At 37.0% G+C, this 15,458-nt stretch overlaps 1 protein-coding gene across 10 annotated transcripts in view; it reads right to left on the reverse strand.

Moving 5' to 3' along the window:
• The window catches only part of CCDC15 (coiled-coil domain containing 15), a 102,109-nt gene that overhangs the window by 74,786 nt on the left and 11,865 nt on the right, over positions 1 to 15,458 (reverse strand). For 7 of the 10 annotated variants that reach the window (XR_008421260.1, XM_053900308.1, XM_019433474.2 and 4 more), the window contains exons 5-11: positions 13,482 to 13,595; positions 8,698 to 8,820; positions 7,726 to 8,442; positions 7,021 to 7,143; positions 6,654 to 6,776; positions 5,011 to 5,085; positions 3,962 to 4,084 (exon numbers count right to left, since the gene is read on the reverse strand). Coding sequence is in view for 9 of the 10 variants with exons in the window: in XM_053900308.1 (XP_053756283.1) it covers positions 3,962 to 4,084; positions 5,011 to 5,085; positions 6,654 to 6,776; positions 7,021 to 7,143; positions 7,726 to 8,442; positions 8,698 to 8,820; positions 13,482 to 13,595 (1,398 nt within the window). In the remaining variant the exon portion in view is untranslated. The remainder of the gene's footprint in view (positions 1 to 3,961; positions 4,085 to 5,010; positions 5,086 to 6,653; positions 6,777 to 7,020; positions 7,144 to 7,725; positions 8,443 to 8,697; positions 8,821 to 13,481; positions 13,596 to 15,458) is intronic. The other 3 variants (XM_019433476.2, XM_019433477.2, XM_019433478.2) reach the window with 3 other exon arrangements.

Below are 15,458 nucleotides of genomic sequence, written 5' to 3' on the forward strand. Positions count from 1 at the left end.
AATATTACCCAATGAATAGGAATACAGTACTACTACATGCTACAAGTCAGTGAACTCTGCAAATGTTACACTTAAGTGAAAAAAGCCAGTCACCAAAGACCATGGGTGATCATGGATTCCATGATCCCACTTATATGAAATGTCCAGAACAGGCAATCTCTAGACAGAGAAAGGGGTTACTGGTTGCCTAGGGCTGGGGGTGAGAGTGAGAGGAAAAAGGAATTGGCTGCTAATGGATAAGGACTTTTTGGGTATGATGAAAATGTTCTAAAATTCATGGTGGCAAAGTTTGCACAACCCTTAGAATATACTAAAAACACTGAATTGTATACTTTATTTTTTTTTCTTTTTTTTTTTTTTTAATTTTTTTTAACATTTATTTATTTTTGAGACAGAGAGAGACAGAGCATGAACGGGGGAGGGTCAGAGAGAGAGGGAGACACAGGATCTGAAACAGGCTCCAGGCTCTGAGCCATCAGCACAGAGCCTGACGCGGGGCTTGAACTCACGAACCGCGAGATCATGACCTGAGCCGAAGTCAGACGCCTAACCGACTGAGCCACCCAGGCGCCCCTGAATTGTATACTTTAGATTAATTATATGGTATGTGAATTACACTCATTTCTCAAAATCCCACACACCTTATCTGTGAATTTGCCTATTCACTAAAATTTGTTTGTAATCCCAAAATTAACACTTGCAATGCTTTTATGGTCATCTGCAGACATGTACAGAGCTGTGAAAAATTTGAGTCACCAGATGTGCATGTTGCCAGCTAAGGTCAAACAAGGTGATGCTTTTTGTTCTTTTTGTTTCAGCCTTCATACTGTAAACAAGTATTCTTTTCAAGGTCTATTTAGTGCCCAGGTTTTTGCATTTTTGTGCATTTTGTTGGTGATTTTGCTGTTTAAAATGGTTCCCAAGCACAATGCTGAAGTACTATCCAGTATTCCTGAGCATAAGAAGGCTGTGATGTGCCTTATGGAGAAAATACATGTATTAGATAAGCGTCATTCAGGAATGGGCTATAGTGTTATTGGCCCTGAGTCCAATGTTAATGAGTCAACACCATATATTAAATAAGGTATCTCTGAACAGAAATTCACGTAAAATAAAGTTAGGTATTGATCAGTGACCAAAATGTTATGATCAGAAGCTCACAAAAACCTAACTCTGTTATCTTCCCTAGCAACATTGGCTCAGCATTCACCAATTCAGTGTGTGTGGCAACTTTATATAACTATCATAACAAGAATCGATTATATTATTTCATTCAAGCTCTTATGTTTAAAGCTATTTATCTATTTGTTATAGATAAAATCTGAAAATTATACACAACAGTGGCTGATGGTAGTCATCTCTGGAATTTTTGGTTATTTTTTCTTTTTGTTTATTTGTGTTTACTTTTGCTACAATAAAAATGGAAACATTTTCTGCTTTCAAAACAGTAAGAAAAACTGGACTTCCAGCACTGGGCAAAGAGTAAGCTCACTATGGACCTGTCTCTCTGTCTCTCTAATTTTGTCTCTGTTTCTAATTAAGAACTCCAGGAAATGTGGCCCATGGTATCGGGGGAGAGTATAGGGGGCTCATTCTTCTTATCCTGAAGAAGAATGAGCTAGAAAAGTGGATTCCTTAAATCTGTGTATGAATTGGCATACACCCCCAAATCACCCCTAAGCTGGGCATGCATGGGATGGACCTAAAGGAGTATAATGAAGGCTCTGAGAATCAAACATTAAAGACCCTATTCACAGGAAGTGAGAAAGAACTTATAGCATAAGTTTAAACCAGGTTGATTGCCTACTAGAACAAAGAAACAAATAACATTCTTCAGAGGATTTCATCAGTAGCCAGAGTCTCACAGTATAATATTCAAAATTGGATCCAGAAGAAAAGATGGCAGAAGAATCCAGAATATGGTCCAAAGACAGTTAACTCTTCTTCTGAGATAGCAGGAATAGGTAAGAATGGCAAGAAAGCAAATGACTGAGGGAGTAATTGCGTGATGGCTTCTATTTTCTTCATGACAAGTCTGAGAGTATGGGGACACAGTAAGAACTTAAGAAGTATTTAAGGTTTACAGTTGTAAGTGTGGCCCATAGGAAGAGGGAGCTGACAAAATGCTAAGCGGCACAAGGGACCCAGCTGTGACTCTAAGCCCTAAGTATGAATGTGATCTAAATCTACACTATTGAAATGTTTTTTTCCAATAAGGCAGGATTATTTTGGGAGCCTAAAAAGGTAAAGGACGGATCCAGGGGTGAGGATTTTCAGGGCTTGTATGGCAGAAGGACATGAAGAAGAGGTTCTGACCACTTGGCAGCACCCTCGATCAAATGATCAGGGTTAGGTACCCCTCTTTTGTGTTCAGTTAATGCCCTCTGCACCTTCTACCTTCAGTCATGTTACTTAGTAATCATCTGCTTAGGTGTCAGTCTCTCTTCTTTAGACTGTCTGAAATTTGAGTTCTGATTCACAATTGTGTCTTTGATATTTAGTGCTTAACCAATGGCTAACACCTAACAAAGTGATAAATAAATGTTTGATTGATTAACTAATTCATTCAAAACATATTTAGCAAGAGATCATCAGGTACCAGGCACCATATTCTAAAGGCTGTCCATATATTGGTAAAAAAAACAGGTGTGGTACCTCTCCTCATAAAGCTTACACACCAGTGGAAAACATGTTAAATGAATAAATAATTACAAATTGTTTTGTGTACTGAGAAGGAAAGAGAATGCAAGGATAGAAAAAACAGAAGGGAGACCTATTTTTGACAAGGTGGTCGGGATAGTTTTTTTTAAGGAGCTTTTATTTTTTTTAACATTTTCATTTACTTTTGAGAGATAGAGGGAGACAAAGCATGAGCAGGGGAGGGGAAGAGAGAGAGGGAGACACAGAATCCAAAGCAGGCTCCAGGCTCTGAGCCGTCAGCACACAGCCCAAAATGGGGCTCGAACCCACAAACCGTGAGATCATGACCTGAGCCGAAGTTGGACGCTTAACTGACTGAGCCACCCAGGCGCCCCTCTAAGGAGATAACTTTTAAGCTGAAGCCTCAAGGAAGAGAAGGGACCAGCTTTGTGAAGAAAAAAAGAGATGGCTATCCAGATAAAGGAAAAAAACATATGCAACAGACCTGAGGTAGGAAAGAACCTGGCATACTTCAGAATACATGACAGTGTAGAATAAAACATGACAGCATCCCTCTAGGCCAACTTCATGGACCCAAACTAAAAATTACAAAAGAGCTGCTAAAAGTTTAGTCCTGAAAACCTCAGCCCAAATCCTACTTTCTGCCTTTCTTCTCCTTTTCTTCTTGTTCTCTTAAAAAGGCCAAAAGGAAATGTCTTTTTATCTGTTTTATATATCCTAACAACACCAGGTGCCTGAAGGCTCTGTTGTTAAAATAACATACAACCACAAGATAGAAATTATCCAGACAGTGGTAAATTCTAGTGGGAATAAACTAGACTTCACGAAACCATGGAAAAATCTTAGTAGGCCAGAATATTGTAACATTTTCTTGAAAAACTATAGATCTTAACTCAGTACATCAAAGCTTAGCTTATATATATAAACCCTAACAAGCTCTAGCCTGAACTCTGAACAGTTTATTTCTTGGTGATCCCATCTTATGCTCTCCCAACTTACTGACAGAGATCTAGGCCTGATCAATGGGTAGAAGATTCTCCTGCCCCTTCTCCCTCAGAAACCACTCATTTCTTCCCCTCTCACACCAGAAACAACACCTCTTCTAAAAGAATGTATATATAAAATATAGCTTTTCCAACAGGCAACAAGTGCCCCTGACAATACCCAAGGTTTCAGTGAGAGCAGTAATCTTATGTCAGGATAGGTTCTACACACTATGAAATAAAACAAGAATCTGCTTTTTGCTCACCCTGAGCACTTGCAGCCCAATCCTGTCTAAATTCCATTACTCATACTCCACCTGTCTTCTGCTGGAAGCCTCTCTCTGGTGCTTGGGTGGAAGTTGCTGATGGCCATCCAGAAACAAATCCTCTTGCCATCTTTCTGCTGTCCCAACAGACGGCTGCTGCCTGAAGCATAAGGTCTAAAACATACAAAAGCACTCACCAAAGCATGCGAGCAGTTAAATAATGCTAGTAAAAGTACTGTAGGCTGCAGTGATAGCCCTGACGTACTCCATGCAGGTCAGAATAATCTGATACATTATGCATATGAGTATGCATTACACTTCCTGCCACTATTATGGATCTTAACTGTATTCACGAAGCAATCATCCATAAGCTTCTTCATCCATAAAACAAGGATAATAGTATCTATCTCCCAGGTTATTGTCAAAATGAGAAATGAGACAATGGACACAAAGTTCTAGAACTATTTTAATTATGGAAAGTGCTTAATGAATGTAAGCTGCTTTTCATAATATTATTGGCAATATTATTGACAGTATGAGTAAGAGAGAATACCACCAGCAGCAGCTGCAGCACTGTTGTTAGAAGCAAAGCTCTGGCAAGCCCAGATCAAACTCTAATTTACTTTCTGCTGTTTACTTTTTATTATACTCTCCTCTACCTGTTCTCTGGCAGAACGTGGATCCTGGATATCATGTAAAACATATTCACAGCACTCTGGAAATAACTCCTTTCTCCATCTCTCATCTGTCAAATTATGTAAGGCCTGCCCATAGCTCCTGTGCTAAAAGACAACGTAAACACTGAATATCAATTGCCTAAGCAGGAGCATCATGACGGGGCAATAGTAAAAGCTTCAGTAAAGAGGCCCGAAGCAGTTTCAACAGGTCAGAATGGTGTGATACATCACAGAACAAGAGGACATCACAGCTTTGCCCGTTAATACTGACCTTAACACTAAATCCCTAAACAGTTACTATATTGCCCTATTAAATTTGAGCCAAAACCTAAGCAATTTATTCTCTGCTACTTATTCCTCACTCTACTCTGCTCTGCTTATTCCCTGAGAGAGGCTAGGTCTTAAACACTGGGTGAAACATACCGATGGCACTCCAGAAACAATTCTTCTTTCAATCTCCCATTTCTCAAAAGAGGCAGGTTGCTTGAGACACTTGTTCTAAAGGAAAAACAAAATATAAAACTGTGTAAGCAGAAATGATTTTAGACATCACTGACAAATCCAAAATAATGATACTAGCAGAGGATAATATAACAGAACTGGTGTGTACGTGTGCTTCCATCTGTTAGTACAAAATTCCCAAACATAAATCAAAGTAGGAAAGAAAATAGTATAATGCATCCCAAGATACCCATCCCCCAACTTCAATAATTAGTAATGTTTTTTTTCCATCTATCTCTTTTGCCACTTTTTTTCCTGGACTATTTGAAAGCAAATCCCAGATTATTCTGGTACCTTTTTTTTTTTTTTTTTGCATGGGGTATCCCCTTATTCAACAAATGGAAGCAGATAAGGCAACAAAGCAGTATTTTTATAATGATGCTAACATTTTCCCAAGGTACAGCCAGAACACAAGCTTGTGTCATTTCCACAAGTACTCCTACTCAATGTCCCCAGTAACTGCATGCACAAACACTAGAGGTTCAGGAAGTTCTGAGGTGGCAAACAGCTTGTTTTGCCCTTCATCATAACTGGTTTGCAAACTGGATGCCTGGTTTTGGTGTACTGCCTCAGTTGGTCAAGAGTAGAAGCCCTTCAGTATTTACGAGACTAAATGCAGAAAGCCAAATAAGCCTCCAGGATATGAGTTTACAAAGAACGATTTACTGTTAACCAATCAATATTACATAAACCCTGTCTCTTGGTTAACCCCAATGACAGAGGTATGCTTTCTCACCTGGACAGACTTTAGGTCTGGCACATTTCAAAATAACTGAAGATGTTATGCTCTTATCTTCCCTCCAGCAGCTTTATTTCTATGTAGCCTACATGCAAACTAGCTTGATAAGCTCCAACCCCAATTTTAAGTAATTTTCTGTTACTATTTCAGGAAGGAGATAGTCCTCCCACTGTTTTTGCTCTACATGTTCTCTAGGAGAGGCTCAGTCCTGGCTTTAGGTTTAACATACTGATAGTACTCCAGAGGCAATTCATCACTCACTCTCTCTGCTCTCATAAAAGATGGCAGTTCCTTGAGAAACATGTTCTAAAGGAATAAAAACAGAAAACAAATCATCTGACCAGGGCAATGTGCTAATCTAATATTGTAGGCTTTGGTGAGAACTCCAGGGAAATGGTACCAGGTGAGGATATTCTGATACATTTGGACTTGAATAAGGATGTAACACGTTTAGCTCAACGCTGTAGACCTGAATTTGTAATCCTAAGCCATGAACAGAAGAGTCTGACAAACCCCTCATGTTTAGTAATTTAGGATCTGCCACTTTTTCCTGCACTATTCACGCAGGGACAGTATGTTTATGGTAATACTGTGGGCTTCAGCAGAAGTTGTAGCATCATCTTAGTAAACTGAAATGGTCTGATTCTACACTAAGAATATGAATGTGATTTATCAACCTTCCAAATGACAGAACTGATTTGATTGGATACATTCACTAGACCAGGGTCTTTTGCACCTGATTCTATACTTCACATTACCAATTATTGAGAATGTATAAAACCCAGTTACTTTATCTCCTGTTTATTTCCTTTTTATTCTGCTCTACCTGATCTCTGATGAAGGTATAGTCCTGGAGTTTAGGAGGCAGGTACTGATAACTTGCCAGGGAAAAGCCTTCTCTCCCTTTCTCACTTGACATATCAGAATATGACTCCTTGAAGCGTACTTTCTAAAAGAAAACAAAAACATTAATTATAAATTGCCCAGTGGAAGTAATATGCTAGTAATACTACAGACTTTATTGAAAGCCTTACAGTAATTGTTTAAACTCAAGATAATGTGAAATATGGAATAAAACAGAAAGCCATGATTTTTGTCATTTTTGAAGTCTAGCTGAAAACAACCATTGCAAGTTCCAAACTAAACCCAGAACAATTCAGCTCCTGCTGGTCTCTCTCCTTTTTCTATTCTACCTTGTCCCTGATGGAGGTCTGATCTTGACTGCTGTGTAGAAGATCCTGATGGACATCCAGAGGAAACGCCTCTCTCCCTCTCCTGTCTGTCAAAATTGATGCTGGCTGCTTCAAATTTGCCTTCTAAAAAAAGAACAAACACAAAATATCAATTGTTCATTTAAGAAAGACAAGTTAACCAATAATACTTTAGGCTGTGGTGAGAATTCTGGAATGAACTGAGGTCAGAATATAACTTAACATGGTATGGAATAAAAGAAAACATTATATACTCTATTCCATACACATCCAGTTATGACCCTATATAATTACTTCCTGTTGATCCCTTTCTTCTTATTTTCGGTCTAACTGATCTCTGGTAGAGGGCCGGCGCTGGAACCTAAATAGTAAAAGATAACTGTTGGCACACTTGTGGGCCATGCCTTTTTCCATCTTTCAGGTGTCAAAGCAGATAATGGCTGCCAGAATATTTTCCCTAATATGAAGATTTAAAAAAAAAAAAAAAGTAAATTGTCCAGACAGGGGTAATATGCTGTTAATACTTTAACACTTAATGAGAACCCTAGACTTTTGAGAAATTAATGAGAAGACTACTTTTTCCAACTATGACTCTCCAAATCAGCTGCAATTGAGTCCTTCCAAACCCCACTCCAAAATTTAACTGGCTATTTTTTCTTCTTATATCTCCTTTCCACTCTATTTTACCTGATCTCTGGGTGGAAAATCCTGTGCTCTGGGGAGAACACACAGGTCTCTGAATAGAAAATGCTGGTGTTGGTCTCTGGGTAGAAAATCCTGGTCCTGAAATTTGGACTGAATATTCTGGTCTTCGGAGAGAACATGCTGGTCCTGACATTTGGGTAGAATATTCTGGTCTTTGGGTAGAAAAACCTGGTTTTTAGGTAGAAAGTCCTGGTCCTGACATCTGAGTAGAACATTCTGGTCTGTGGGAAGAACACACTGTTCTTTGGGTAGCAAATCTTGGACTTCAGATACAATACTCCCATCTTCTAGTTCAATATTCTGGGCTTCTGGCATAATATCCTGAGTTTCTGTCTTAACAGCCTGGGCATCAGGTTTAGTGGCCTGAGCTTCAGGTTCAACAGCCTGGGGTTCAGGCTCAATGGCCTGGGCTTCAGGCTCAACGGTCTGGATTTCAGGCTCAATGGCCTGGGCTTCAGGCTCAGTGGCTTGGCCTTCCACTTCAACAACCTGGGTGTTGACCTTTGGCTCAATACTCTTAGCTTCTAGCTCAACACTCTGGACTCCTGTCAAATCACCCTGGATTTTCAGCAGATCACCTTGGGCTTCTGGAAGATAATCCTGGGCTTCTGGCAGAATATCCTGAAGGCCTTGAAGATCTAACTGCTTTTGCTCTTCCTCTTTCATCACAGCAAATAATGGATTTTTGAATTGTGCTTTCTAAAAGTGAACATAAACATCAAATATAGAATGCCAGGTAGTAGCAACACTCTAGGTTTTCCATAAGACTCCTAAAATAATCTCAAAAAGATATAGTGGTCAAACAAATTACTATAATAAAATGGAAATCAGGATCTTTGCTCAACTTAACAAAACCAAAATCTATAATCCCAAACCAGTACAATACTGGCATCCCTAGTCCAAATCACAATTAGTTTAATTTCTATCATACTATCTCCTTTTACTCAGCTTTACCTGAACTCTGCTGAAAGGTTTGTCCCTGTCTTCAGAAAGGAGATCCTGTTGGTCTCCCCAAAACAAATTTTCTCTCCCTTTTTTATCTATCAAAATAGATGAAGATTCCTCAGAGTCAGGTTCCTACAAAACACACAATCAAAATGAAAAAAGAAATATCTATTACAGGTAGAAACAATGTAATTACAATAAAATCCTAGGCTTCAGCACACTTTTAATATAATTTAGGAAGTAGGTCAATATAATCAAATATTATAAAAACAAGATATTACAAAAGAAGTATAAACTATATACTGAGAACTATAAAACACTGTTGAACAGAATTTAAAAATATCTAAATAAGTGGAAAAGCATCCCATGTTCATGGATCTCCGAAGACAATATTAAGACATCAATAAACCCTCACATTTACAGTCAACTGATTTTGAACAAGAGTGCCAAGAAAATTCAATGGAGAAAGAATAGTTTTTCAACAAATGGTACTGGGACAAGTGGTTATTCATATGCAAAAAGAATTAACTTAAAACACTTCCTTACACCACATATAAAAATTCACTGAAAATAGATCATGTAAGAACTAAAATTATAAAATTCTTAGGAGAACACATGGTAGAAAATATTGATGACTTGAAATTAAGCAATGGTTGGGGTGCCTGGGTGGCTCAGCCAGTTAAGTGTCTGGCTCTTGACTTCAGCTCAGGTCATGATCTCACAGTTTGTGGGTTCAAGTCCTGTAGTGGGGAGCCTTCTTGGGATTTTCTCTCTCCCCCTCTCTCTGCCCCTCCCATGCTCACGCACTCTATGTGTATGTGTGTGTGTGTGTGTCTCAAAACAAATAAATAGACAAACTTAAAAAAAAAAAGATTAAGCAATGGTTTATTAGGTATTAAATCAAAAGCATGCAACAAAAGAAAAAATAGATAAATTGAACTACACCAAAAGAAAAAATTTTGTACAAATGATAGCATTAAGAAAGTGAAATGTGACAATCTATAGAATAGGAGAAAATATTTGTAAATCATATATCTCATAAGGGACATGTATCCAGAATATATAAAGAACTCTTATAACTCAATAATGAAAAAACAAATAACTCAATCAAAAAATGGACACCACCACATTAGAATAGACACTTTCTCCACAAGACATATAAATGGGGCAATAAGCACATGAAAAGATACTCAAGATCATAAGTCATCAGGAAAACACAAATCAAAAGTACAGTGAGATATCACTTCATACCACTAAGATGGCAATAATCAAAAAGATGGACAATAGTAAGTATTGGAGAGGATGTGGAGAAATTGGAACCCACATATATTGCTAATGAAAAACAGCTTGGCAGTTTCTAAAAAGGTTAAACATAGAGTGACCCTATAACCTCCAAATTCCACTACTAAAAAAAAGAAGGCCCACACAAAGACATGTACACAAGTGTCTGTAGCACAGTTATTCATAAAAGCCAAGAGGTCCATCAACTGATGAATGGATATACCAAATGTGATATAGCTATAAAAGGAATATTATTCAGCAATAAAAAAGGAATGAAGTACTGACACATTCTACAATAAACTTTGAAAACATTAGGCAAAGCAAAAGAAGCCAGGTCACAAAAGACCATATATTATATATATGATTCCACTTATATGAAATGTCTAGAATAAGCAAATCTATAGAGACAGAAAGTAGATTAGTTGCTTAGGACTGGGGGTAGGGAAAGGGAGGGAACAGAAAGTGATGGCTAATGAGAATAGGGTTTCTTTTAGGGTTAAGGAAGTGTTATAAAGATTAGATTATGTTGACATTTGCACAAACCTGTGAATACACTAAAAATAACTGAAATGTATACTTTAAGTGGGTAAATAGTATAGTATATAAATTATATCTCAATACAACTGTTAGGAAAAAACACTACTGGTAAATAGTATAGTATATAAATTATATCTCAATAAAACTGTTAGAAAAAAAACACTACTGGACATTAGAATTTTAATCCTTAAACCCAACCTTAATTAGCTGTGGATGGCTCTAACAAGCCATTTTTCCCCCCTCTACTCTACATTTCCCTCCCTGATTTTCTATAAATTTCTGGTAATGCAAAGTAGTTAAAAGTCCAAAGGCCTTGATGGAACTTAAAGAGCAACTGTTCTTTTGTTCCTATATTTATCTTGAGGGATGATGGTTCCCTACAAAATGCTTTCTTAAAAAAACAAAAAAGAAAGAAAGAAAGAAAGAAAGAAAGAAAGAAAGAAAGAAAGAAAGAAAGAAAAAATGATACAGAAATAAATGGTCTAGAGAAAGTAATATGCTTATGATACTGGGTTGAGTTTTCGTGAAAGATCTGGAGTAATTTTAACAGATTAGGGTGGTTTAACATAGAATAAAGAAAAACAAGTAGTTAGTTCTACCTCAGATTTACAAATAAATCACTCACACATCAAACATATGGAAGGAAATATGCTGGTAGGAGAATATATTAACTTTATAAATGACCACTTGTTCCTATACCAGCCAGTAACAATTTTAGGAGGCTTATGATTTTGTCTTAGTGACCCAACAGTGGGCAAGCAAGTATATCTTCTAACTGTACCTCCAAATCTGGAAGAACAAAAACAACCAGACAGATTCTAAGGTCAGTAAAAATAAGTCTAACAAGGAAATGAAACAAGAGTTCAACCAGGTTACAGATTGTGTCCTTTCTGACTGGCAGATTTCCACTTCACAAAACTGAGGGGGTAGAAAACTATTCAGAATTGAGGGAACAACCACATACATGATATAAGAAATGTGAAAATTTTCACTAATTTCTTAGATCATTCTCATTTCTATGGAGATATGTTTCCAATGTTCTAGCTGAAAAATACACATGTATTCTTTGGAAGCAATAAGCAGAAAGTCTGAATACATCATCATCATCATCATCATCATCATCATCATCATGAATTACATTTAAATGGCATCTTTGACATATAAAACTGGTTTATAGAAGGATGTTACCTCAGACTTAATCCTTCTCCCTCTATTGGATAAGTATTTATTTCAGTACTTTTTCTGGAAAAGCATCAATTGAAAGGTTTGAACATATTCCACACAACATAAAATATCAGTCTCTAGGATCTGATAACCCTTTTTTTTCTGGTTTGCTAGAATGTGTCCAATCACTTCATTCTAATACTACTCTGAAGTCAGTACTGGCACAAACTACAGTCGCCAAATCCATAGTATGAAAACCGTCCAAAAACCAAGCCACTGAGAAGTTTGGTACAAAAGAAATTCTATCTTGAGAGTCCTAACAAGACAATGCTACAAAAGGGTAACCATACTAAACGTACCTGGGATGGAATGTCTTTTGTGATACACACCATATATTTATATATTTAACTATAAATATCTTACTATCACTGAAGAGGGAAACATAGATTAGTATTCTACAAATTACAAATACATAAAAGACAAATGTTTTTGATGGTTGTGTTGAGATACTTAAGAAAAAATACAAAAACATTTTTATATATATTTATATATATACCCATTTCTTTCCAAACACACACACACACACACACACACACACACACACACACACACACATGTATATACATAATCTAGGAAGCAAAACTAAGAAAGAACTAAGAGACAGAGGTGATGAGGGCCACAAAAAAAATAGAGAGAGAAAAAAGATGAGATGGTCCATTTTACTAGATGCTTTCTATCAAAACTTGATATTCATGCCAAAATTAAGTACACACAGGAAAATAGATGAGTTTATTTTTAGGATCCAAATCTGTGAACACTGAAATAAACAGCCACAGAACAATATCATTTTACAAGTATAGCCTTAAATATCCTTTTAAGTCTAGCTCTGCATCTATGTTCCAATTATTCACTCTAACCTTGTATTTTGAATCAAAAGAATTTCTTTTTAAATAATAACAGTATTGGGGCTCCTGGGTGGCTCAGTCGGTTAAGTGTCCGACTTCAGCTCAGGTCATGATCCCACAGTTCATGAGTTCAGGCCCCGCATCAGGCTCTGTGCCGACAGCTCAGAGCCTGGAGCCTGCTTTGGATTCTGTGTCCCTCTCTTGCTCTGCCCCTCCCCTGCTCATGCTCTGTCTCTCCCTCTCTCTCAAGAATAAACATTAAAAAAAAAATTTTAAATAACAGTACTGATTTTTTCCTAACTAGAAAGTAAAATATATACTTTATGGAAAATTTTTTAAATAGGGAAAACCAAGAGAAGAAAATAAAAATCACCTGTACTAACACTAACCATAAATAATCAGTATTAACCTCTTGGTCCATTTCTTTCCAGGCTTTTGTCTCTGCACATAGTATTCTCTTCCCATCGCTTTATCTTTATTTTTTTATTGTTTGAAAAATATTCTACATTTATTTGCTTATTATTTGCTTCCCTGCTAGCACAGATGCTCCTGGAGGGATCTTTGTCTATCTTTTTTTTCCTGCTTCTAGAACAATGCCTGGTAACGACAGACATTCTATAAACATTGGCTGCATAATTTTTTTTTAATTTAGAATATATTGTATATAATTTTGTATCCTACTTTTTTCACTTAATTTTGTATCACAGACACTTCTGTCTTTAGATATTCTTTGAAAGCATATTTTTTTACAATAGCTATATATGGATACACCATAATTTTTTAACCATTCCCTACCATTGGATATTTCAGGTTATTTCCAATTATTTTTACAGTTCTAAATAATGTTGAGATGTAAATAAATATTTATGTGTACTTTTTACAACAATTTATTAGAAATTAATTTACCTCTTGGTGGGGAAAGGTTTTTCTTCTACCATCTGGAAACACTGACACATTTTTTTTGTTCACAGTCTTAAATGATGCCAGTCGGTGACGAGCCTGTTTCATGGTTTGACTAAGCTGCCAGGGAAAGGGAAAAAAGAGCAAACAAAAACAGGCTAAAGTTTTAATACCAAATTCACTAAGTGTTCCAACAGGAAAACAGGCCCCTATTATTAAAAAATGCCAGACCTAAGACAAGAGGATTACCTGCAAAGGAGACTGTGGTTTGCTGACAGTACTTTTACAACATGACTTTCATTATTCTAAAATACTGTTATTTCATAACTTGATTTAAGGGCTGTTATTCAAATCATTTTTCAACAACATATGCTTTGTATTAAGAATGTACACAAAATATCAGAACCTAAAAGTTTTAATTAATAATTTTAGAAATTATGAGCAAATACATTCTTTACCTCCTATCCATCTTCTCAATAAGGAGTTATTTCTTCGACTAGTCTTTGCATGCCTAATCACTTTCATCACTCCTTGCTAGAGGACTCCATTCCTAGTCCCTCTAAAATCCTTTTTTCCTGTTTACAAGAATCCCTTCTTCACCCCTAACATTTGAAACCTGTAGCTATTCAAAGTCTTTTCTCAAACCCCCCTTCTTCCAGGAAGTCTTTCTAAGTTAACTCAGAACACAAACTCCAACATCTCAACAGAACCCATTTGTTTCAAGTACTCTAAGTAACAGCTGATAATGAGTATTAATATTAAATACATTGACTTTGTGTTCATTCCCTACATCTACCAGGTCATTTCAGTAAGCACCTGTTTTGATCTCTTTTTCAGAAGAGCATAGCCTATTTTATTTTTCACAAATCTGCACAGAATGTTCCCTTAAAGAAAATACAGAAATGAACAAAGTACCATGTTTTAGGCTAAGCACTACATCATGTAGAAGAAAAGCATATCCCTATACTACAAAGTAAAATTAAGGCAAAGTCAGGACCAGTTCCAACCAATCCAGTAAAAGTTAATGATATCAATTCTCCCTGGAAAGTAAATCATGACTATGATTTACAGATATAAATAACAAACACTTTGGTTTTTACTAATGGTGAGCTAGGGATAAAAACACTCTCACTACCGGTGCAGTTTCCCTACAGCATATCACCTGTTTTGTCCTTGCTTCTAAAGGTCTACACCTCTCACCAGAGAAATCAGCTTGAAACATTACTCTTTATTTTACTAAGAGGGGACTTATTTTTTTAAGAAAAATTTTTTTAATGTTTATTTTTGAGAGAGAGAGAGAGAGAGACAGAGAGCAAGCCAGGGAGGGGCAGAGAGAGAGGGAAACACAGAATCAGAAGCAGGCTCCAAGCTCTGAGCCGTCAGCACAGAGCCCGATGCGGGGCTCAAACTCACGAACCGTGAGATCATGACCTGAGCCTAAGTCGGTTGCTTAACCGACTGAGCCATCCAGGCACCCCTAAGAGGAGGACTTCTAAATTTGGTTAGCAGAATGGCTAAACGGATCAAGATAGAGGTAATCATACTATAAAAAGAGATATATGTACAGTTAAAGTTATAAAAAATACAGAGCCACAAATGTGCCTGCTTTTACTCATTGCCAAGTATAGTAGATGTTATTGCCCTGCACAATGTGACCAAGGATTCAAAATAGCTGTTGTAACAGATTTAAAATAAGGATACATAATCTACATCTCCCAACAAGTCCAAACCTCTATTAGAGTCACAGATTGATTTTAGTCCCTTAAGCAGGATATTTCAACTGGTCCAGCAGTTGGAATATACGTTATAGTCTTTCCATTTCTCTGTCATTACCATAACCCTTCATCAAACCTCAACCCGAAAGCCCTTTCAAGGACCAGCTATGAGGACTGTAATAGGCTGACTAATGGACACTCAAAGACACCAGGTCCTGATCCCTGAAACCTATAAACGTTACTTTATAAGAAAAAAGGGGCTTTGCAG

The sequence above is a fragment of the Panthera pardus genome, unplaced genomic scaffold (genome assembly GCF_024362965.1).
Source record: "Panthera pardus isolate Hobbes unplaced genomic scaffold, ASM2436296v1 HiC_scaffold_12, whole genome shotgun sequence".
NCBI classification, from domain to species: domain Eukaryota; kingdom Metazoa; phylum Chordata; class Mammalia; order Carnivora; family Felidae; genus Panthera; species Panthera pardus.